This window comes from Glycine max, chromosome 6 (assembly GCF_000004515.6).
Source record: "Glycine max cultivar Williams 82 chromosome 6, Glycine_max_v4.0, whole genome shotgun sequence".
NCBI lineage: Eukaryota > Viridiplantae > Streptophyta > Magnoliopsida > Fabales > Fabaceae > Glycine > Glycine max.
The window spans coordinates 47,299,199-47,325,086 of record NC_038242.2 but is presented as its reverse complement, the minus strand read 5'-3'; the positions used below and the strand labels follow the sequence as shown (position 1 = coordinate 47,325,086).

At 31.7% G+C, this 25,888-nt stretch overlaps 4 protein-coding genes across 4 annotated transcripts; 3 read left to right on the top strand and 1 right to left on the bottom strand.

The window, feature by feature from the left end:
* Positions 1-1,086: 1,086 nt before the first annotated feature.
* On the top strand, positions 1,087-5,075 carry LOC100796415 (receptor-like protein kinase HSL1). The gene is made up of 2 exons (XM_003526213.5): positions 1,087-3,748; positions 4,454-5,075. Exons 1-2 carry the CDS (start codon positions 1,165-1,167, stop codon positions 4,840-4,842), a joined length of 2,973 nt encoding a protein of 990 aa, XP_003526261.1. The 5' UTR covers positions 1,087-1,164; the 3' UTR covers positions 4,843-5,075.
* Positions 5,076-9,784: 4,709 nt separating this feature from the next.
* NAC163 (NAC domain-containing protein 163) lies at positions 9,785-13,305 on the top strand. Its single transcript, XM_003526212.5, has 3 exons — positions 9,785-10,521; positions 10,729-10,921; positions 12,206-13,305. The coding sequence occupies exons 1-3, from the start codon at positions 10,405-10,407 to the stop codon at positions 12,751-12,753; spliced, it is 858 nt and encodes a 285-aa protein (XP_003526260.1). The 5' UTR covers positions 9,785-10,404; the 3' UTR covers positions 12,754-13,305.
* Positions 13,306-15,711: 2,406 nt separating this feature from the next.
* On the bottom strand, positions 15,712-19,721 carry LOC102670249 (GDSL esterase/lipase At1g29670). The gene is made up of 3 exons (XM_006582718.1): positions 19,628-19,721; positions 16,035-16,154; positions 15,712-15,929 (listed from the first exon to the last, which is right to left on the bottom strand). Exons 1-3 carry the CDS (start codon positions 19,719-19,721, stop codon positions 15,712-15,714), a joined length of 432 nt encoding a protein of 143 aa, XP_006582781.1.
* A 2,781-nt stretch (positions 19,722-22,502) lies between these two features.
* Positions 22,503-25,017, top strand: LOC106794182 (uncharacterized). Its single transcript, XM_014776800.3, has 3 exons — positions 22,503-23,436; positions 23,887-24,015; positions 24,713-25,017. Exons 1-3 carry the CDS (start codon positions 23,308-23,310, stop codon positions 24,854-24,856), a joined length of 402 nt encoding a protein of 133 aa, XP_014632286.1. The 5' UTR covers positions 22,503-23,307; the 3' UTR covers positions 24,857-25,017.
* Positions 25,018-25,888: the final 871 nt, after the last annotated feature.

Here is a 25,888-nt window from a genome sequence, read left to right as displayed (position 1 = left end):
TTACATTCATTGTCATCACATTTTCATTTTACCCAAAATGAGATTCCTGTTTTCAATTGAAAACATTGAAAATGATATTTTATTATTTTCATTTCCTGATTGTTTTGTGTTTTCATTTTCACTGAAAATATTTTTAAAAATCCAACCAAACACATTTTCATCAACATTTTCTATTTTCAGTGAAAATAAAAATAAAAAATAATCAAACCAACCACCCCTAAATTTGACAAAATCGATTGATGATGAGGTCTACCCAGATTGGGCATCTTTTATGCTTGAGTAAAGTTCTATTATTCTACTAGTACTTTAATTGCATGATATTGTAGTACTCTTATCTTGATTCCTGGTCTAGTCAAACATGCATAAATGATCTTGAATGTCATTTATTATCGGACACATCAATAAGGTAGTAAATATGTCAAACATATATCCAAATTTTAAGATATGTCAAATTTCAATGCAAAATTCACCAAAAATTACCTTACGAGTACTAAGTTTCAACGGTAATTAAATGAATTTTTAAACAATCAATTGTTTATTAAAAAAAAAAGCAATCGTTTTTCTTGAAAAATGAAAGATTGTTAACTAGCTAACAAAACCACCTAATGGGAAACGTTTTTCCCCATAGCAGTTTTTTCACGCTGTTTTGCAGATCTCTCCCCAGAATCACAATTAAACACATTCTATATTTCTTATCTCCTTTTCATTTTTCACATACCATACGTAGCTTTAAGAAACCGTCATTCTTTTGCAAAACAGTGGGACTCAAATCGTGAATCATATCAAACACAAAAGAGAAGATGGGAAAAAGTAGTAACAGCACAACAAGAAAAAGAAAAGTGAACACATGAATAATTCAGGAAAGTGACTTCTATTCAAACAGTTACTAATCAGAAAATAGTAGATAAACCCATCACAACCCATGCAGAAAAAACGTGCATTCTAGCACGGAATAGGAGAATTCTCGCGTGCCCATGCGTTTAACAGGTTCAATTTCCATTAAAATAGAGAGTCACAGTGGGACCCACTTTGTTGCTCTTTTTAGTCTTTTGTGTTTTTCTCTTTTTATCTTCCAAATAACAAAAGTACAAAACAAAACCGAGACAGAGAGCAGTGAAGTGAAACAAACGACCAAACCGAACAATCTTTCTGATCTCTCGCAGGATGTTCGTGTTTTTTCTGCTATTCCTCTGCTTTCTCTCTCCTCTTCCGCACTCTCTCTCTCTAACCCAAGACGGTCTCTTTCTCCTCGAAGCAAGACGGCACCTTTCCGACCCGGAAAATGCCCTCTCCTCCTGGAACCCTGCCGCCACCACCCCATGCCGTTGGCGCAGCGTCACCTGCGACCCCCTCACCGGCGCCGTCACCTCCGTGAGCCTCCCCAACTTTTCTCTCTCCGGCCCCTTCCCCGCCGTCCTCTGTCGAATCGCCTCCCTGACCACCCTCAACCTCGCCTCCAACCTCATCAACTCCACCCTCTCCGCCGTCGCCTTCGCTGCGTGCCGCAACCTCGTCTTCCTCGACCTCTCCCAGAACAACCTTGTGGGCCCCATCCCGGACTCCCTCGCCGGAATCGCCACTCTCCAGCACCTCGACCTCTCCGGTAATAACTTCTCCGGCGCGATTCCGGCGAGCCTCGCCTCACTCCCTTGCCTCAAGACGCTCAACCTCGTCAACAACCTCCTCACCGGAACAATACCCTCTTCACTCGGTAACCTCACTTCATTAAAACACCTTCAACTCGCTTACAACCCGTTCTCGCCGAGTCGCATACCGAGTCAACTCGGTAACCTCAGGAACCTCGAAACGCTTTTTCTCGCTGGCTGCAACCTCGTGGGCCGCATCCCTGACACTCTCAGTAACCTCTCTCACTTAACGAACATAGATTTTTCGCAGAACGGAATCACCGGTCACATTCCGCAGTGGCTCACGCGCTTCAAGCGCGTGAACCAAATAGAACTCTTCAAAAACAAACTCTCCGGGGAGTTACCCAAAGGAATGTCGAACATGACGAGTTTAAGATTCTTCGACGCGTCCACGAACGAGTTGACTGGGACGATTCCGACCGAGTTATGCGAGTTGCCACTCGCGTCGTTGAATTTATACGAGAACAAGCTCGAAGGGGTTTTGCCGCCGACTATTGCGCGTTCTCCGAACCTCTACGAACTCAAATTGTTCAGTAACAAACTTATTGGGACATTGCCGAGTGATTTGGGGAGTAACTCGCCGCTGAACCACATTGATGTTTCGTTTAACCGGTTTTCCGGCGAGATTCCGGCGAACATCTGCCGGCGGGGGGAGTTTGAGGAGTTAATTTTGATGTACAATTATTTTTCCGGGAAGATTCCGGCGAGTCTTGGCGACTGCAAGAGTTTAAAGAGGGTTCGGTTGAAGAACAATAACCTCTCTGGGAGTGTTCCTGATGGGGTGTGGGGTTTGCCACATTTAAATTTGCTTGAGCTTTTGGAAAACTCTCTTTCTGGGCAAATTTCCAAGGCGATTTCGGGCGCTTACAACCTGTCAAATTTGTTGCTTTCGTATAACATGTTCTCTGGGTCGATTCCTGAGGAAATTGGGATGTTGGATAATCTTGTGGAGTTTGCTGCTAGTAATAATAATCTCTCGGGAAAGATTCCGGAGAGTGTGGTGAAGTTGAGTCAATTGGTTAATGTTGATCTTAGTTATAATCAACTCTCTGGAGAACTTAATTTTGGTGGAATTGGTGAATTGAGTAAAGTCACTGACCTTAATTTGTCACATAATATGTTTAATGGAAGTGTTCCAAGTGAATTAGCAAAATTTCCTGTGCTTAATAATCTTGATCTTTCTTGGAACAATTTTTCTGGGGAGATTCCTATGATGTTGCAGAATTTGAAGCTCACTGGGCTGAATTTGTCTTACAATCAGCTTTCTGGGGACATTCCTCCTCTTTATGCCAATGACAAGTATAAGATGAGTTTTATAGGGAATCCTGGGATATGTAATCATCTACTTGGGCTTTGTGATTGTCACGGTAAGAGTAAGAATCGGAGGTATGTGTGGATTTTGTGGTCCACGTTTGCACTTGCTGTAGTTGTGTTCATTATTGGGGTGGCATGGTTTTACTTTAGGTACAGAAAGGCGAAGAAATTGAAGAAGGGGTTAAGCGTTTCGCGGTGGAAGTCGTTTCACAAGCTCGGGTTTAGCGAGTTCGAGGTTGCTAAGTTGCTGAGCGAGGACAATGTGATAGGAAGTGGAGCTTCTGGGAAGGTGTACAAGGTGGTGCTCAGCAATGGTGAGGTTGTTGTGGCAGTGAAGAAACTGTGTGGAGCACCTATGAATGTAGATGGAAATGTTGGTGCTAGGAAAGATGAATTTGATGCTGAAGTTGAGACTCTGGGGAGGATTAGGCACAAGAATATTGTGAAGTTGTGGTGTTGTTGCAACAGTGGGGAACAAAGGCTCTTGGTTTATGAGTACATGCCAAATGGGAGTTTGGCTGATTTGTTAAAGGGTAACAAGAAGAGCTTGTTGGATTGGGTCACAAGGTATAAAATTGCTGTTGATGCTGCTGAGGGGCTTTGTTATTTGCATCATGATTGCGTCCCTCCCATTGTTCACAGGGATGTGAAATCCAACAACATATTGGTTGATGCAGAGTTTGTGGCTAAAGTTGCAGATTTTGGAGTTGCCAAAATGGTTACAGGAATCAGCCAAGGGACACGGTCAATGTCTGTGATTGCAGGATCCTATGGCTACATTGCACCAGGTTTGTGAAATTAAGTTTAGAAAAAAAAAATCATTCTCATTTCATTCTGTTTAAATTCTTAAACCCTATAACACAAATGTTAAAATATGCTTTCTCTAAAGTGAATAAGTGTAAATAAGTAATTATAGTGTAAATAAGTCCTTTAAAAAAAAGTAAATAAGTAATTAATTTCAATGGTTGAGAAAAATTATAGGTTTATATTGTAACATATTTAGATTTAGATTTGTTATGCATCTCTATGGAATATATCAACTGTCGTCAACAATTAAGATGCTTACGTGAGTTGCTAGCTTTAAAGGAGCCGAACCTTAAATGTTAAAGCTAGCACATAAATGTTAGAATTTGTAGTCTTCTCCAAAGTTAATAAGTGTAAATAAGTAAATTCAGTGGTTAAGGAAAAATTAACGGTTTACTAGTATATTCTAATATATTTGTGATTTATTATGCATATGTAGTTAATTTTCTTGTCAATAATTAAGATAATTCACTTTTCCTCTGAAGTGAGTTGCTCACTTTAAAGAGACAAATCCCCAAATCCTAAATCAGTGTGCATTTCTTCGTATTTGTCTTTCATTTGTCAATATGTTGCTATTTCTATCATGTAACATATTCTTGTCTAGATAGAAAGGAAATGGACTTAAATTAACATACTTTGTAACATGCATAAGTTACTTATATAAGTGCTACTTTTTCTTTTATGTGCAGAGTACGCGTACACTCTCCGTGTGAATGAGAAATGTGACATATATAGCTTTGGTGTGGTCCTTTTGGAGTTGGTAACTGGAAGACCCCCAATTGATCCAGAGTATGGTGAAAGTGATTTGGTCAAATGGGTTTCCTCCATGTTGGAACATGAAGGACTAGATCATGTGATTGATCCTACATTGGACTCCAAATACAGGGAAGAAATCAGCAAGGTATTGAGTGTGGGGCTTCATTGTACCAGCTCCATCCCAATAACTCGCCCCACAATGAGAAAGGTGGTTAAAATGCTTCAGGAGGTAACAACTGAAGTTCCCAAATCTAGAAGTGTAAACGGTGGAAATGTTCCATGTTCCTATGAAGGGGCATCTCATGCTATCAATGAAGTGTAGTTTGAGCAATGATGTGAAAATATATAATAGATAGCTTAGCTTTTCTCTATTGCATAGTGCAAAGGGTGGAGTATTTGACAAGGGTGAAATATTGAAGCTCATCTATCTTATAGTCTAGGATCGCTTAATTCTGTTTTAGGGGATAGTAGTTGTATTGTATCATATACAACAACTGCAAGAAATCTTTTATATATGGATGCAGTAACATGCGAAAGTCATTCATTAACCTGAAATGTTTTTGTGCTGTAGAACATGGATGCAGTGTAATTTTTATAAATCATTTTTTGCTTAATTATGCTTTAGGTCCATAAATTTGAAATGAATCCAATATTGGTTCTCAAATTTAAAAAGAATTGTTTTCGTTTTTTAAATTAAAAAAATACGATTTTTGTCCCTCAAATATACTATTTAGGAACTGAAAGACGGTTATGAAAATCATTTTAGTTTCTCAATTTAGTGTTTAAGAGCTAAAGACATATTTTTTTTTTTGAAATAGAGACTATTTTTATAAATTTAGGGAACCAAAACTAGATTCACTCTAAATTAATTGAGGAGCTAAAACACAATTTTTTTTAATTTGTTTTGTCTTAAACCATACAAATGTAAGAGATTAGCAACACATTTTTTGGGCAAAATTTCTTAGTGGGTGAAATTATGTAGGCTTTACTAAATAATTGAGTCTCATTCTTTATTTAGTTGGTTTCATATTTACACTATCAAATTTACATGAAATTTAACTAACAAATTAAAGGAGTAGAGAAATTCTAACAATACATTATTTAACATTAGTATTTTTGAACATGTTCTCTATTGCAGTAAAAAAAAGGTTCTCTATTTAATATATATGTCTCATTTGTAATTTTGTATTTTATTTATAAATCTTGTAGTTCTTATTTTTTGTTTAACGAGTATAACTTATTATTTTCTATTTTTGATTAATTTTGTGATTCTCATCTCCTATTTAATAAGTCTTATTTTATATTTTTTAATAAATTTTAATCATTAATAATGTATTAGAAGAAGTGTATTACTAGACTCTCAATAAAAATATATTGAGAAAAGAGTATATATGCTGCTACCATTAATATTATTATATTAAACATTCGAATAAGTTTACGATAAACAGAAATTTTTTCCCTCTAAAATGTTAACGCAACTAACATTATCGTGAATAACAACATTAAATTGAGTTTGAATGAAAATATATACTCCCATTTAGTAAATTGGCTTATTAAAATTAGTCAAATTGATAGAAACTCACAATTTTGACCACCCAATAAATTTTATGTATTGATTACATGGGAAACAGATCATAGATGTATAAATTTTAGTCTTGCTCTCCCCATTAGAGAAGGAGGACCCATGTGTTTCCTTGAACGGAAGGAAGCTCATTGGAAAATGTAATTGATATTTTCTTTAATTTCTTTGGTAATTGGCTATGGCGTTGGTAAGTTCTTTTCTACCATGCTTGTATAATTAATTGTTTTGCATTGGTGTCTTTAATTAAGTTTCCCCTTCATAGGAACTGTTTATTTGATAAATGTATAACATTAGTCTCGAATATACATACTGAGTATCATAGATTTGAAAATTTTTGCTGCTTAATTTTGTGATGAGCTTTTTGCATTGGTGTCTTTAATTAAGTTTCCCCTTCAAAGTTATTATGCATGAGCTTCAAATCAAATGTGTCCTACAAAATTTGAATAATGAGCTCTTTCTCGTCTTAATTCTTTAATTTGAACGGAAAGGTATAATTACATCACCCAAAAGAGAAAAAAATAAAAAAGATATTATATGATTAGAAATTTACAACAACATATATACATGTCCTCGAGTCCTTGGCAGCAAGTTGCTTACTTGTTTGGTACAAATGTCTATAAGTGATGAGCTTATTTTATAAGGCCGACCATAGATTAATGTTTAGGTCCATTGTCAACCTCGCAAAAGTGTCTGCCTCATTGACTCTCCTTTTGCGTAATACTAGCAATATAACTATACTACTTAGTTTATTAAATCTTTTAAAAAAAACAAATGAATTTGTCTGCACAATTTTATAGTTTTATAAAATATTTTTGTTTACAATATGTTTATTTATTTAAGATTTTATTTTATATTCATTTCTCAACTTTGTTTATACATATTTTAGGGAAAATTCACCGCAATTATGATTCATTTTTAAAATATTTAATGACATATTTATATTATAAAAAATTACACATTTTTATTTATATATTATAACTTTGAAAACTCTATCTTAATGATTTTATCTTAATTATAAAAAATAAAAAATGATGCAGAAAGTTCATTGAAACAAATTTAATGATAATAATAATAAATTGACAATAATGGACAATCTTTAAGAGTCACCAATGAATACTCATTAGTGACAAAAAAGGCTTTCGCTGGAGGGGTAGTTAAATGTGAGAGAGATGATCTACACTTGAGAGGAAGATTGTTAGAATTCAAGTATAAAAATAAAATCTCATATTGAATAAAAATAAACAAGTTAACTAACTAATAAGCAAGAAAGACTTGCAAACCTAATATCTTAAAAGATTTTAGGGTTGAATGTGGTGTCAAATCCATTAATAAAGATTTCCCTAATTTTCAGAATATAGTTTTTGGAAGTCTTAAAATTATAATACTTTCCCTAATTTAGTTTATGGAAAGGGGTCATTTTGAGGGAAAAAAATGAAATTACAAGAGGGAGGTGTATTTAGCAAACAAATAGGTGCATTTACCAGTTGCCTTGGGCCTATTTCTGTTAAGGTTGCACTTTAATCTTTTAATTAAGGGTCCAACATCTCAACTAAGAAATATTTAATTATCAATTTTCTTAATGAACAAAAAGGAGGAGGAGTGTTATTTACAACATCATCACAAACAAAGTAAACAATATAATCTAAGTACGTTGATTTTTTTTAGGAATTAGAATAATCCATGAGCAGAAAAAAAAGGAGGATGAGGGCAAAAGAAACAAAATGCTAATAATTGACATTGGGATATCATTCTTGAAATTAAATAAAAAAGTATGGAAAAGAAAAAACTTGGGACACAATTGATCTTAATTTAAGAGTTAGAAATACATGTTCTATATTTTTTTCTCTTTCCATGGTTGATAATACTGGCCTATATGGAAAATACGCCACCCATTAGCCTGGAAGTTTATGATTTTTATTTTTATTTTTTTTTATGATTGCTGGGGGTTCTATATTTGGCAAGGACGACAAAGGATCACCAACTTTAATAATGAAAGTAAAGTGAAAATTTCAGATTATTTATTTGGGTTCCATATGCTAGTTCTTGGTCATGATACACGTTTGGCTGATGCCTGGTCACACTTAAATATGCAAGCTAAGTATCACAAGTATCATATTGTCTAATATTAACTAGTATAATCAGACACTATATAAATCTAGCTAAAGCTAATTAAGCTAGGTTTAACTATTATTAGTATATTCTCCTAAAAGAAAAATAAGTTATATATCACTAGTATATTTCTTACGTATCTTGGTAATATATTATATTATAGGTTCTAGGTGAATAATGTATAACAAACACAACAATATATATTTAATTTGACGGTTATCGATCTCGAGCTATTTATTTATTGGGTTAAACTTAAAGAAGCGCATGTATACTAAAAATATTTATCAAAATATTCTTCTATATAGCCTAACCTTAAATAATTAATTAATTAAACTAATAATTAAATTATTAGTGAATTATATAAACTGTTAATATGAATATTCTAAGTTTATTTATTATATTATACTAAGTAATTTAATTTATTAGTGTAAAAAATTTTCATTTATGCTAGATGAAATGTAGACTTAAAATTTATAAAATGAATTTTAGTGAAACTAAAGAATGAATGAAAAGTAAAATTATTTCGTCACCTTTGTTCTGTAATTTACGACTAGAAAATCATAAATTATTGCTTTTAAGATGAACTAGAATATCAGCCTATCATATGCATTCGCACGGTAAAATCTGGCCCCAATTCAAAACACTTATCATTGCAAGGAAAAACACAATCCAACCAAAATTGAGCGGAAAACTTTTTTTAAACAAACAATCTGCACGTGTGTAGTGGTTGGACGGATTTATGGATAGTATAGACAATAAGAAAAATAAGGTTACATACCCACCTATTTATATATTCATATTTGGTAAAAAAAAAGTTTTAAAAATAAAAATATTTTCTGTTTTAAAAATCATCTCCATAAAATTTTAGTTTTACACTATTTTGAATATAAAATAAATTAATCCAAACGAATATTTAATTCCATGCAAAGCAAACCTTATGAGGGTCATCACCAAAGTGGGCTTAATTATTTTCACCTAGATATACAAATATGCATCAATTGATCGGAACTCAACAACTGCCAGCACATAAACAAACGTAGGGACAGTACTTCCAATCTTAGGGAAACTCATTAATTTACAAAATCTGTCTTGTTCATCTAGACAAATCAATTGTGCAGAATATGAACTTGAAAAGTAAAGATCTTATTTGATGAAAAAAATGTTGAAAACTATTGAAGACTATTTATTTCCAGTATTTTAATAATAAACTCTTGACACAAAATCACGTTTGCTTTTGCCCTATGGCAAAAGATAATGTATGCCTACAACCATTGTTGACATTGAGAGCTAAGACTGTCTAAGTCACCTTAGGATATGAAAGAGAGAGAGAGATGAGGGGTTTCTTGGTATGCATGAGAAGTCTACGTGAAGGAATGGAATTATGGTTGGCTGAAAATTGTTCGCTTCAATTTAATTTCTCTTCTTAATTATTTTTTGGTATTTATATTTTTTAACTTTATCTACACTCCAGGGTGACATTGGACCTAAATTCTTTGTGCTTATACATTAGGTTGCCCTAATCCCACTCAACTCACTATCCATATTTTAATACACCTTTTCCAAATTAAAACCCGATTTATTTAAGAAACTCGTCAGAGCTACCTTTAGTCAGAGTAAAAGGGACAAAATCACTTGCAAAAACTAAAGGGGACGAAAAACCCTTCATTTATTCTTCTACAAGTTTTCACATACCATATATACAAAGTATGACTAAACTTGCGATCAAAGCAATCCTATTTTTTTATTCTTTAATATTTTCCCTGTGCAACCAACCCTGTCTCTAATTGTTAATCTCATTCTCTATTTAGATTTTTTAGCATCTCTTTCTCACTTTCTCGTTAAGTGCAAAGCACAGGTTATTGGGAAGGACTGCAATATTATTCACTTCTCATGCAAAAGTGAGAGAGAATTTAATACTTTTCCACTACACCTTAACAAGTAGTGGCATGAAGGTAGCAAGCTTTAGAAGAGACAAGTTTCCCTTTTGTCCCTTTTATTAATTATTACTACTTTAAATCCCTCTCTTAACTCAAACGTTTCCCTCCCTCTTTCTCTCTCTTGTCTATCCCTCTATCTCTTTTAGTTTGGGTTCCATTTCACCATTTGTTTTATAGCAGCAGAAGAGGGAAACAAAGGAAAAGAGGGTCTCCATAAATGAAATGAGTGAGGGAGAGAACAGAAAATTACAAGGAAATGACTCAGTGCAGTGACTCTGAAAACAATCATCATAACATCATAGTGGAGGGACGAAAAGATAGCTTAATCAGAACTTGTCCTACTTGTGGTCACCATATCAAATGCCAAGAACAGGTTTTATTATTATTAATTAACCTTTTTGTGAATAAACATGTAATAGATATCATTAACCTTTTGATTAATTACTTTTTTTCTTTTGAGGGTGACGTACCATTATGTAATTGTTTAGTTAATTTGATCTAGCTAGATTCATTTTCCATTATCTTTTGGGTGTTCTTTATGCAAGAAATATATTTCATTGTGGTATTGATTAATTATTAGGGTGGTGGAATTCATGACTTGCCTGGACTGCCTGCTGGAGTGAAGTTTGATCCCACGGATCAAGAGATTCTTGAACATTTAGAAGCGAAGGTGCGATCTGATATTCATAAGCTTCATCCCCTAATTGATGAGTTCATTCCAACTCTTGAAGGCGAAAATGGAATCTGCTATACTCATCCAGAGAAGTTGCCAGGTCAAATACAATATGTTCAATCTCTCAATTCTCAAATCCTCTACGTGAGAAGTGTGCAAATATACTCTTTTAAACATTTTTTTACTATTATAGGTTAAATTTATTTAGAATTCCGACAAAAATCATGAAAAGGATTCATTAAATAAAATGTATCACTTACAAAACTTTTAGATTTCAAATAAATTTCAGCAATTTAACTAATAAAGAGTATGCGAAAAAATATATACATCTTGATTAATTCAATACAATTTTTTTTCTTAATTTCTAGTGAATCTTAACTTTCAAATTTTAATCTTTTTTTGAGCGAAATCATTATATTATATGTTCATTAAGATATATTTAATCTTCAGTAGTAATTAATTTCTAATGAAAAATACTTTCAACAAAATTTCTTTTTTAAATTATATTTTTTTTAATTCACAAGATTTTAATCCAAAATTTCATTTACAAGATATTCAATTCAATTTCTCTCGAACCAACCCATTAATAATATTCATTGTTATATATATATATATATATATATATATATATATATATATATATATCATAACGATGAAGAAGAAAACATCAGTTTTATTGAAGCAACAATTTTGTGGTAGAAGATGTGACCATTCACTTTATTAAGTTTAAATTATTTATATTATCTTATATCCTTAACTTGGACTAAAGCTCCATCCGACATGCATGCCATTTAGAGAAAGGGGATATTACCCTTCGACTAACCTTGCTATTACGTAGTACCTAGCTTCTTATCTTCTGTTTCCTATCTTAGTTATGCACGTACGCTAGCTGTGCAAAATGTTCTTTTGTTAAGTTATTATTAGTCTTACTGAAAACATATAATTCAAAAATATGTTTTTTATTCTAGTCTCTCTCTCCTTAGGTTCCGCAAAATTAAAAATATTTTTAATCTCTCACTGCCTGCCTGTTAAAAACACATGATTTTAAAAGAAAATGAATAAAATTCAAATAAACCTAATTTTAGAAGACTTGATATTTTAAGATACTTAAAAAACAAATTAAAAAATATAATTTTATTACCAACAAGGTCTAATATAATTGATAGATAATTAAATTTTTTAAACTAAGAGGTTTGTGAAAAAAAAAAACTTCATTGAGAAAACAAAATTCATTTTAGTGATCTTTACACAATCTCAAAATGATTAGTCTCTTGATTATTATTCGGGATATATTTTTGGTGAAGAAGAAAAAATATAGTTTTATTATATTTTTTCAGCATATGAATTCACATCTGATTGTCAATTTATTGAAATTTTAGTGCAGGAGTTAGCAAAGATGGCCTGATCCGGCATTTCTTTCACAGGCCTTCCAAGGCATACACAACAGGAACAAGGAAAAGGAGAAAGGTGCACTCAGATGAAGATGGAAGTGAGACACGTTGGCACAAAACTGGTAAAACCAGGCCAGTCTACAACATTGCCAAGTTGAAAGGTTACAAGAAAATCCTTGTGCTTTACACAAACTATGGAAAGCAAAGAAAGCCAGAGAAAACAAATTGGGTCATGCACCAATACCACCTTGGCAGTGATGAAGAGGAGAAAGAAGGGGAGCTAGTGGTCTCCAAGGTTTTCTACCAAACACAACCTAGACAATGTGGTTCCCTCATGAAAGATTCATCAGTTCCTCCTGGGAAACATATGAAGGGTCAAAGTGTGCATGTTGAGGTAATGAATAATAACAAAAACAGCAACAATAATGGGTATGTTGAGTACTACCATTCTTCAAATTTCATATCTTTTGATCAAGGAGGGCAAAATGCTCAAGTAATTTCTCATTTTCCTGTCCATGAAGGTGCTCCTTTCATTCCTTGAATGAAGTGGTGGAGAGTTATAAGGTGAAAGGTTATGGAGAAAATATATTAAATATATACACATAGAATATTCATAATATTGAGGCATTACAATTATATATTATGCAAAAATAAAATAAGTTAATAACCTACTGTCGTTAGGATGGGGAAAGGTGGGCAAGAATAAGGAGAGAAATTGCTTTATTTGAAAATTAATGCATAGAGATATGATACTCGATTAAGGAAGAAAGAGATCGGGAGGTAAAGAAGAAGATTTAGGTATGTAACACTTTTCTTCCTTTGTTCCCTCTCTTTATATTTTTTTGATGGTACGCACTTAGTTTCTACATATCATGCTTTGTACAGTAGTGTCAAAGGCATCATGCCCTTGCTTGTGTAATTAAAGACTAACCATCAACCTGTACAAACATGACTTTTACCTTAAGAAGTCTTGATCGAACTACAGAATATTTTTGTTTTCCTTGTTCCCTGAAGTTTTAATTTATTGTAAACGTGATTATGTTTAATTATTGTCTTTATAACATAAATAAATGTGTTGTCGCTGATTTTGGAATTTCTAATCTGTGGAATGTCATTTCTCTATGGTTATAATAGTAAGACTTGAGCGTCTCAACATATTAAACCGTATATCCTGCCTCTGAGAGAATTAGTAACAATCACAATTATAAATGTAATCTCTTGTCCTCGAGGAAAAAAAAAGAGGTTGATTGTTCTGTAATTTATATGTGACGTGAAATTAGATCATCTATATACACATGTTATTACATTAGGTCCTTAATGTATTTCTACGGTTTGTTTTGTTTAATTACTAAATATGTATTATTCTTTTGATTCAACAAACGGGTATATTGTTGAATTATTTTTAATTCATTGTCAAATTTGAAATTTTATAAAAGGAAGCAATTAGTTGGCTTTTATATGATAAATAATACTAGTTCTTAGAAGTTTAATAACAAGAATAACATATAAAAAAACAAAAGAAATATATCGCTAGAACCGATTAATTTTTTTATTATCCAATCATGGATTAACATGTATGGTGATGATTTTTGAATAATTATTTTAAAAGTGATATTTGAAACTAATTAGTTAATAACGTAAATAAATTTTAGACTGAAAATATATTAAAGTTAAATCCTAAATGTAAAATAAGGAAAATAAATATTCTCAAGACATGTAAGTATGCGATTCAAACTAAATTCTTGACTATAGATTTAAATGTGAATTAAAAATGAGTTGGATATAGTATGTGGTTAAAAATAAATTAGTATTTTTTATATAATTTAAATTTATAATACATAAATATTTTTGAATTATAAATTATATTATAATTAAAATTTGTAATAAATAAATATTTTAAAACAAGTTATTTATATTTTGGAATTACAATAGAAAATTATTCTCAATTTATTTTAAAAAATTATTAAAATTTAATTTAAAAATAAAGACTAAAACTGTAAATTGAAAGATAGAAGAGTACGTTTGGTTCACCGTTTAAAGGCTTCAAAAATGCTTTTGGATCCTCAAATGGATTATAAATAATGTTTGGTTGCTTCCAAAAGTCATTTTCTTAACAACGTTTCACTCTAAAGAGAGAATCAAACATAAGCAATTTGGGAGTTCCTTGTAAAAACTCATTTTCCATCAGAAGGATATCCAATAGCAACAAGTACTTTTAAATGTTAGTTTATCTAAATCAATTTCATTTTTTCATCATATTTTTGAATAAAAAATATTTAAACATAAATCATATTACAATAAATTATTTCTTTGTTTTTGTTAGTGAGCATCTTTTGAGGTATATTTCTCTTTATAACACTTCTGCTTGTTACAAGTGTGAAATTACTTCATAAAATTTGTGTTTGGTAGCATCTCAATCCTTAACAATTCTGATTGTTTTATATTAAATTTATGTGCATTATGAGTGAACTTTAGATTTTTATTTGAGATTGAATACAAGAATTAATATGGATAATTTGGATTAATCAATATATTCAATTTTGAATTGTTCGTTTGGATAGTTTAGGAATAATCATTTTTTATACTTGATTCTTTTGTGAAGGCTAAGTCTCCTTTTTTAAATTTGATGAAATTTTGGTAAAGTGTAATTCATATTGTTCTCCAGGTGCATATTTGTTTGTGGTGGAATTGATGTCATTACTTTCATTTCATGTATTTGACGACTAATGCGAAATACTGTCAAAATTTTGTCAGATTTAACTGAAGAGACTTAGCCTTGAAGAAAGAATCAAGTATAAGAAAATGTCTTCCTAAATGAGATAAGACCACACCTTTTATGAAATAAGATCTTCATGCATATCGGATACCTTGTGAGTATGACAGAAAATGAAACATGGATTGAAGTTGGATGAAAGCATCATGCATCAATGATGAGTATGAGAATGAGGTTGAACAATTCTTCGAATTTGGTGAACGAAATGCACTAGTTATGAGTGGAAAATATTTCTATTCATCTGTTAAATGTAGGAATGGGAGACAACATGTAGGGAACGAAATAAGGTCGCATCTCATATGCGAGAGGATCATTCCAAATTGTACAAAATGGGTATGAGATGGTGAATTGTCATACATGCTAATAGTGTCCCGCACTGAGTATGTTGATGTAAACATCAGAAAACATATAGAGGACGTGATACGTGACCATGGACAATAGTCATTTTGACAAGCACATGCACTTTTGTGTCATATTTTACAAAACATTATTCGAATAAGCCTTTGTATCTCCAAGGTACACAAGCTTCAGGTGGTTGTTAGCGGTGTTAGATTTGGTCAATTTGAAGGCAAGATATAGGTGAAGTTGTAAATATGACAGGAATAAAAAAAAGCACAGAAGACTTTGAACATGTAACTCGACACTTATGATCAGCTCAATACAAATTACAATTGCATGATAAAAAATTATTCAAGGACATAATCATAGTTTGAATTGAATCATCATTCAGGACCGAACAAGGTGCTTGATATCCATTGGGTAAGTGAGGGCTGAATTAGAACCGTTATATGAATTTATTGCAATGATTTGGTTGGCAGCTTTTGTGGGATGGAATTGATCCCAAAACAGATAAGTGGTTCGATTCTGGCATAGCGTTTGATTAGGAATACATAACCCATTTGTCCCCAATGATGGGCAGCAAGAAGCATTTGCAACAGTGAAACCTGAACCACATGAAACCATGGTTACTTGTATAATATTCTTGCATCCAAATCAAATTGTAAGACATTCAATTATTTTAATCTATAAAAAAATACTCGTATATATACCAAGGGAACTGTCAAGGCTTCTGGATGTGCTGTTTATAAAGATGAATTTGGAATCAGGAGAGAACTTGTTGTTGAATTGGTCCACTTCAAATTTAAGCTTTGCTTTGAACATCAACGTAGCTAAATAGGAACAAATAAAAATTGTTGTTCATTCTTGGTATTGACTTCTCAACATGACGAATGGAGAAAAATTCAAAAAAAGAAAAAGAAAAAATGGCCACATGTACTTTTGGGAATTCATGTTAACTGGCACAAGTCCTTTAGACCTTTTGTTTTTATTTGTAACAAACTTGCCAAATTCGTCATCTTAATTAGAAACCATGTTAATTTTTTTGATTGAGAAGAAGAAAAAAAATATTGTCAAACTCTTCAGCCTTCAATATTGCTTCATTTTCACTTCATATTGCAAAATAAAAAAAGCAAAAAAATATTTCAACTTGGACACAAAACTTTGTTGCCTATCCTATATATACACGCATGCAACTTTCATCTTTTGCACTTACCACACTACTCATTAATTACTTCTCGGATCATAATTAATAATCCAACTTATTTTGTCTCATTATTATAGCTTCTCTAGATGGAAGCTAAAACTAAGTCATGGGTAGTTCTACCTTTTCTTCTATTGGTTGAAATTTTCATGCAACAGTGTGTACATGGAGAATCAAAAGTGCCCTACCTTTTTGTCGTTGGGGACTCTCTGTCCAACAATGGAAATAACAACAAGCTTCCAACAACTACAAAGTCTAATTACAAATCATATGGCATCGACTTCCCAACAAGCCCAATAGAAAGATTTACTAATGGACAAACGTCTATTGACCTAATTGGTAACAATTTCTTTTGGTCTGCAAAATATATTGTATTAAAACTAGACTATTGTATTCTTTACGTTACTATTACATCTTGCATATGTGGTAACAATTTGTTTGGTCTGCAAAATATATTTTGTATTAAAATTAGACTATTGTATTTGGTTCTTTAACTATTACATTTTGCATACGTGGTGACAATTCCTTTTGGTTTGTAAAATATATTTTGTATAAAAATAATACTATTGTATTGTGTACTTTCACTATTACATCTTGCATATGTGGCAATAGTTTCTTTTGGTTTACAAAATATATTTTGTATCAAAATTAGACTATTGTATTTTGTACTTTCACTATTATATCTTGCATATGTCGTAATAATTTCTTTTGGTCTACAAAATACCTTTTGTATCAAAATTAGACTATTGTATTGTGTACTTTTACTATTACATCTTGCATATGTGATAACAATTTCTTTTGGTCTGCAAAATATATTTTGTATTAAAATTAGACCATTGTATTTTGCGCTTTTACTATTACATCTTGTATATCACATATATTACACTGCCAAAAGTTTGTTTCAAAATGCTTTGGATGGTCCAAGATACAACACTGGAAGTGCTAGAGGTACCTACTACAACCACAGTTTTAACAGGTCCATATAGGTCCATCCACAAATTAATCGTAGATTTAAGGCTCCCCCATGATGTAAATATTGAACTAGTTAATGCTTATTTATGACAACCTTGGTTATAAATATAACTAGCCCATAACCCACTAAAAACCATTAAATGTTTCATTTAAGAACTATTGGTCCATGATGTTATCTTTGGAAGCATAATTCACCCTTTATCTCAAGATTATGATTTTATACATTTTTAATATAAATATTTGTATACTATCAACTAATCATAAATCATACTAGATGATATAACTTTTAGTGTTGGTATTCTGAAAATCAAAGAACTTATCATACTTAATAAATTTTATAGAATGACAGTGTAAATAATCTTTACACTATCCGTGCATGAATTGTTTTAGTGATGTTCTTCGTGCTTTGTGTTATGAGTTATTTATATTATGCTTCTAATATTTTCATCTTGCATTTTTATCTCGCATGATTTTTTTATTATCTAAATATCTAATTATAATTATTGGTTTTCCAATTGCATCCCAAATGTATGCTAAATTTTCTTGCATCTTGTACCTTCTTTCTTTTTAATATGTATTAAAGGTTTTTGAATTGCATTTTATTATTGTGAACATTTTTTTCTTTTTCTAATTTTTGCATTCTTACTTATTAACTTTCTTTCATATTAATTAAACTATTGCGGTAGTGATAAGATTAGGCATCCCACTCAAAACTCCACACATGTGCGTAAGCTTTATTGTAAATACTCTTTTTGTTCTTATTTATTAGATTCAATGACCTAACTCCTTAAGATTAAGAAAAATGATTAATTTAATTAATAGAAACACATTTGTCCTAATTCTTTTCTTCAAAACATCATTGTTATTAATATTTATCACTCTCTTATAATTGTTTGATATATAGTATACAATTAATCATAGACATTTCAGTATAAAAATAATTAATGCAATAGAAATTATGAATTGGATCATGTAAAATAGAACAAACATCACTCTTAATTTGTGTCCTATAAATAGGAATAGAGTTATGAAATACTTGAAATAACTTAGTCTCTTTTAACTTATAGAAAAAATAGTTTTAAACAAATAAAATAATTGGTTTCTTTTAGTAATGTTTTTTGTTTAAGATTTATGATTTCTATTTTTGTTAATGATACATCTATAATTAGTTAACTTATCTAAGCATTTATGCATTTATCATGTATAATTTATTCAATCAAGTATTTTCTAAGAATTTTTCATGGGTGACTCAAATATTCATTTTTAAATTATTCTTTTCACCTAATTAAATGTTGTTTTTTTACTTTCTTCTCATTTTGCTAAAGGTCTTCAGACTCTTATGTGTTGATGACACTTGTCAATTAGTATCTCTCTTATGCTCACAATGCATTACCCATTTCTTTTTGCTCATAGGAAAATATTTGTTACATATATATTAATTTTTTTATAAATGTCACAATGTAAAATTTGAAATAGTTTTTTTAGTTATGATTTTTTTATATTGGCTCCCTCTATATAAAAATCTTGGCTCTACCCTTATTTATAAACATTCATCTTCAAGTGTCCATTGTCTCACAATGAATGAATTTCTTCACTTAAGTTTCATCTAATGCTTATGGTCATTGAAGCATTTAATGCAAGCATGAAATGCACGTCATTCCTAATGCAATGATTTTTATTTTTTTTAAAAGTCCTTTTAATTTTTATAAAAATGATTGATGAAGTTAAACACACAAGAAGTCAGATCAAGTAGAAACAAATTCTTCGAGTTCAAATTTCAAAAATTATGACTGACAATTTTATTACACAAATCACTAAAATTTAACAAAATTTCACCTTATTAAGAAATTATTCAATGGGTTTTAGAGTTCAAACTTTTATATGTATTAAAATTTAATTTTTCTTTACCAACTTTTTAGCTCTTTCAATTTTGAGATTGGTAGTTGGCATCAAAAGAGTAGTAGCAACAAAAAAACTTAGTAGTGAAAGAGTAGCAAATTTGAGAAAGTCAATAAAAATAGGAAGGTGAAAAATTAAGAGGTGAAAATTGGTATCTTTAGATAACTTTATCATTTTGCGTTGAATCTGCTTGTTTCTTTATTGTAGACAAAAATAGAAAAGAGGAAAAACCTGCTTGTTTCTTCTTGGATGGAGAACCGCTGCGTTGAAGAATGTCGAGGTCAATGAGGCCAAGAGACATGAGGCCAAGGGTTAGACCTAACATGCTCTTGCGACGTTCTATTGCCCTTCTTTTGTGCCTTCTTTGATAAGCTTTACTAAGGGTCTGACGCTGCTTTCCTCAATGATTAATTTGTCGTAGCGGTCGTTGTCACGCAGCGGCATCGGAGCGGCCGTCGAGGGAGCCGGTGTGGAGGCAACCTGCTCCCAGATGAGGCCGAGGATGGGCTCGTTGGTGGAGATGGGTGGGAGACCGAGGTACTCAGTGTCGACGTGGTCCTCAGCGGGGGCGGAGACACGGAGGAGCCAGGAGAGGGCGGGGATCATGCATGCTGAAGACGCGTTTCATGAGGTCGTTAGCATGACACTTTAGGGTTAGAGAGAGAGCCTTGTTGAGGACCAGCTCAGTGTCGGCGATGATGCGTTGCGTGGGCCGCTCGTAGGGGTCGGAGCTCGCGCGGGCCGCTTGCCGGAGCAGCCAGGCCAACTTCTCTGTCTTGGCCACATGCCTCTTTCGCTGCCTTGGCCACTTGGTCCGCCAGTTGGATCGGCTTTGCCATCACGAGAAGTCTAAGAGTTGCTTCACTATGTTCACTTCTTCATGGATCCAAGTTCCAAAGTCCAACTTGTGAAAAATTTGAGTCTTTATTGGAACAAGGAGTGATTGACAAAAAGGGATTCGACATGTGAATTTGGAGCTATAAAGGGGGAGTAAAGAATGAGAGGGGAAGTCTAAGAGTTAGGATGAAAGGGTGGAGAGAGAAATCAAATTTTAAAAATAACAAAAAATATTCTAAAACAATTTTTACAAAACCTTCTTAGAATGATAGTTTTCTAAGACGGTTTTTTAAAACCGTCTTGAAACTTTTGCATTTATTTACGAGATTTCCACTGTGTTCTTTTTAAGTCGATTATTGATCGACCAATGTAAAATGAATGTTGTAAAAAACCGAAGAGTTGGATCGGCCACAGAAAGCAACCACGAATCACTATGCATAGCAACCAAAGAAATCCAATCCCTGCGACTCACATCATCCCTAGCAAAATTGATTCCAAGAGTTGGCTCAGGGAGCTCTGGAGGAACTTCCTCTGATGGCAAAGTTACTTCCTATGCCTTATTCGGATGTCCATAGAGGCACAAATTCTCCTTTCCTTAAAGAAACACACATAAGTCTTCAAATTTAATGGAAGGACACAACATAATATGTTCAATCATTACAAAGTCGAGACAAATAAATAATCTCTATTACTCTATTCGGTCTTAAATATAAACAACTTTTTTTTCATATATAAACAAATCTCAATTATTTATGTTTTATTTAATGAGATCATCTCCAAGAGTATCCTTCATTTAATAAGGTTCAATTTTTATTTTTTTAATGCTTAACATCAAGTTACAATGAAATATAATTTAAGAAAAAAATTGTTTTCTATTAAAAATAACAATGAAATTAACTTATTTTTTTTTTATAAATGTAAAGCATGTCATTTTTTTTTTAATTTATAACTGATAGCAGAGGAAGTAAAGTGAAATTAAAACCTAGCAAAGTGAGCATAGATGTGACCCTTTAGTATCCGAAACAGATAACATAGAGCAAACTCAATGATATTATTTGACATTTCCAGGATAACTAAATTGCACAAGAACCATGCATGAACTCTCTTTTCTTTTTTTGTTCCTCATCACTACACATCCATTTTGTTTTTCTCATTTTTTTGTTCCATATAAACTCTACCTTATTAAGTTCAGCAAGCATTCACACACACCCCAGAGAAAAAAAATTACAAATGTGCAAAACAAAATGAATTCCAACAAAAAAAAACAAATAAAAGTCCATTTTTTTTTTACATTTAACAGAAATCAAACTAAAAATTAACCAAAAAATAGATTAAAAAAAAACCTTCACCTGGATCACAGAGCCCGTATAGTTTATCAACATCTGAGAAAAAAAAAAAAGAATGCAGGAAAAATGAAAGCAAGGGTGAAAAGCAAGAGAGAGAGAAGAATAGTACGTACCATGAGTGAGTGCACGAATAATAGCGATTCTTCGGGCGCTATAGTCCTTGAAGATCTCTTCTACACTGCGAGGTTTGGAAGCCATGCAACCAAATGGTACGGATCAAAGTGTAGAGAAAGAAGGGAAACATCTATAGCTATCTATTTATATTTATATATATAGGAAACGAGACTTGACCAAATATTAGTTGTGGATCCTAACTTCTACTTTACAATAATTGTTGATTCACAGTATTTAAATTTAACGGATCTAACTAATGAATTATTAAATTTCTCAATTAATGTTATTTATTATAAATCCTTAATAATTAATTATTAATCTTGATAATTTTAATAATAAGAAGTAATATTAAATATTGCATTACTACTTATGCTAATTTTGTTAAATTAATTAATTTAAAATATATTTCAAGAAATAATAATCAAAATTAATGATTTTATAAATATGAAGTTAAATTTAAAATAATTTATAATATATTATTTTAATTAAAATTAAGGATAGAAATGAATGAACAAATTATTATGTATTGACATTAGTTTACTTTTTAATAGAAAAAGATATAAATTTTTTATAAAATACACATGAAAAAAGTTATAAAATACTTAAGTTTCTATAAATTATAACTACTTCGTATAATATTTTCAAAGTATTTTTTTCTTTTATCTTTTATAACTTTTTTCCTTCATTTAAAAAAAAATTGTCTTGTAGGATAATACCTATTTTTTATGGGGTAAATTATTTTTTTATTAAAGATGATTAAGTAAAAAGAATTTATTGTGGGTACAATTGACACGTATTCATGATTGCATCCTCCATTGTTTTTAATATTTTATTTCAATGTAAATCTAAATATCTATGTAAAATAGACTTGAACTAAGGTGAGGCATTGATAAAAACATAAATTTTATAGTTGTTTTAAATTATATCTAATCAAATTTAATGACTTAATTAATTATATTTATCGAATTTAATATGATTCCTTAAAATAAATTTAAAGTAAGAATGAAAAAAAATTAACCCCAAAGGATTGGTTAAGAGCAAGATAGTAAGTGTTTTTTAAGCCTCAAGGCTTTTGGACCTGAGGGCCATCTATTCCTCCTAATTTTTGTAATAATAAAAAATGAATAAAAAAATTAAAGGACTAAAAGTAAGAAAGAAAAAACAGTCAAAGAAACTATAAAAACAGACTTAAAAAATTCAGGGATTAAAAAAAAATTAAAAGTTCATAAACTAAAAAGATAATTTATTCATTTTTATCGGGATAAATATTCTTTTTTACCTGACAAAAACACTCTAATTAACACAAAAACATCTCACTCAAATCAAAATAACTACACAAGTTATATGAATAAAATTACTGTATAGATTTTGGTGCAAAATAACATTTCTATATTTGGAGAAATAATATATTTTCTTGAAAAATAATAATAATAATAGTAATAATAGGTTTCTTTAACGAGTTCTAAGTTTTAAAAAAATGCCGAAGCAGAGTTTCAATTCAATTCAATAGCGATATCTTAGGAAACCCTTTTAAGCAGCAAATATAACCGGATCTAGTAGTTTGTTATCACCAAAACTAAGGGTGCAGATCTCATTGTTGACAGTCAGTATCAGATGGATCACTTTGCAGCACATGAAGAGCAACTTGCTTCACAGAGAATGAGGCAGAAACTTGAAGAAGTAAATGTGGCTGCTCAAACTAATTTTGTCCCTGTCCAAAGCCATTTACATTATATAGTCCAGGTTTTTTCCAGTCCTTTTCTGTAACAAGTAATTTAGTGTTTGCTTATACTATTGTTTCCAGTACTTAATGTTTCCTTAGAAGATTGGATGGTATCATGCCTTGATGACAGAAGTTGTATAAGAATTGAGCCCAGAAAGTTGTATCCCCTTTGGCCAGCTGATTTTTGTCTCACATTGTTTCTTCATTTCTGGTTTTAGTTCAATTATTTTACCATTCGTCTGGTCTTATAAGTCATAAATGCAAATTATTACATGACATAGATTTTATATTTTTAGGTATTAAAGGTTTTGACTTTCAGTACCTTAAGTCCTGTATTTTCCTTTCCACCACATTGATTTATTATATACCCATATTAGTTTTGCATACAATTGGTATATGTGGTAATGTGCTTGTTTGATAAAGCAGACATCCAATTCCATGTAGTTGATTGTTAGATTGGATAATTGCAGAAAACATATTTTAAGTGTGCATATGAGTGCTTTGATAGAAGCAAAAGCCAGGAAGAAATAAGCAGTTGTGTCGAAAAGTGCAGTGTTCTTTCTAATCTGCAACATACATTGGAGATGGCACAGTTTCAGGTAACCCATAGTTCTGTCATCATGTTTTCAGTTTCATCATCTGTTCTTTCTAATTTAAATTTTTAAGTGTGTATAAAATTATTAAGGTGAGTCTTATGAAATATGAGGAACATAATAATTTCATTTTATGCAACCAAAAGGCTTCAAGAAGGTTGGGTGGGGGGGGAGCACCCCTGTCTATATTATAGAAAAACCAAGACTCTTACAGTTGTCAATGCCCCCCTCATCATTTGTTTTAATATCTGCCAGAGTCATTTACTCTTATTTATTTATTGAATGATGACTCTGTCCTTGTCTGCATTTGAAATTTCTACATTGCATGAAAGCTGATAGCAAGTCATGGATAACTAGGTGCAAATTCAAGCTGCTTAGATTATCTGCTCTGCTAGTTGATGGCCCAAATTATTTGTATATTCTGTATGAATTTAGTATCTGACATCCACAGCATGTTCTATTTCCTGGAAGCATTGACATTTAGTACCTCCCTCTTTGGTCTGACACATTGTTGTTGAATGGTGGCGCCATAGCTGCCATGACTGAATGGCATGGCAGATTTTTTGCCTACCACCGTAGGTAATTTGTGAAGGGAGGTCCACTATGGTGGTGCCATAGGCTGCCATGGTGATGGCGGAATTTTGGCCTTCCGCCATCCATCATTGATAATGTTGACTCTGACCGTATTTTCAACTTGGTGCAGGAGAGGTTGAATAGATCTCTGAGGGTGTGTCAAGATAAGTACAAGGCGGCTAGGCTACAGAATAAAAATGATGCTATGAAAGATTTGGTTTCCTGTGCTGAGCGGTCAATCCAGAAAGCATCAAGAGGCTTACTTTGGAATTAGTGACAATGGCTCCCAGTAGCACGTTTTTCTAGTGGGAAAAGACTATCATTGTTGTTATTGGTTCATTGTAGCTTTTTTCTTCTTCCTTACATTTAATTTAACCCACAAGAAAATACTTGCATTACAAACAGATCATTGATAATAAGGGTGTTTTCTCAACACTTGAGAGTTTTAGTCCACGATGGATGTTGTAATTTGCAAGAAAGTTTAGCCGCACAATTCCAATCTTGACTATAGTTGCATATGGTTAACATTCGAATACAGGGGACATCAAATGAAAGATATGTATAAACCTAGAATGCTTTAAAAGAAACAAACATACATTTTTTTTAAAGACAGGGTAAAAGACACAAGTCTGTTCTACGTGAAAGCATTGATTTATTTGGTTATTTCGTATGGATTGATTATTTATGAAAATTTGATGAATGTGTTCCATCCTCAAATCTGAAGGTGGTTAGAGAGGAGAGGATGTTTATAAGGCTTGTGGTCTTGATTCTTAAGTGACGTGAGATTTTGTGACTATCAAGATAATGTATATTTCTAAATTTATATAGTTTATCCTTATTGTTTTATTATTTTTTTATTATATATAATGGTTGTATTGAAGTTTTAATCTGTGACACTATTATCCATATCTTTTGTTTCATGAAGGACAAATATCGTGAAAAAAGAAATAGGTGAATAAAAGGTGAATGTGTTTAGTAGAAGAAAAATGAGAGTCGAGAAAAATTTAAAGGAAGCATTTACTTATTCTTTTTCCTATTTTTATTAATCCTATTTTTATTAATGTTTATTTAAACCGATCATATATATTTTTGCTTTTTTCTCACTTATTTTTAATTATTTTTCTTATTTTCATTCATCATATTTGTCACTTATTTTTTTCTCCCACCAAACGGATCATCAAAAATTTGTTTCATTTCACTTGAAATAATGTTGTTACTTGATAATAAATACTAAAATGATAAATATTAATAAAAAAGTACATAGAGTAGAAGTGTTAAAATTTTAATTTAGTGAATTTGAAATATT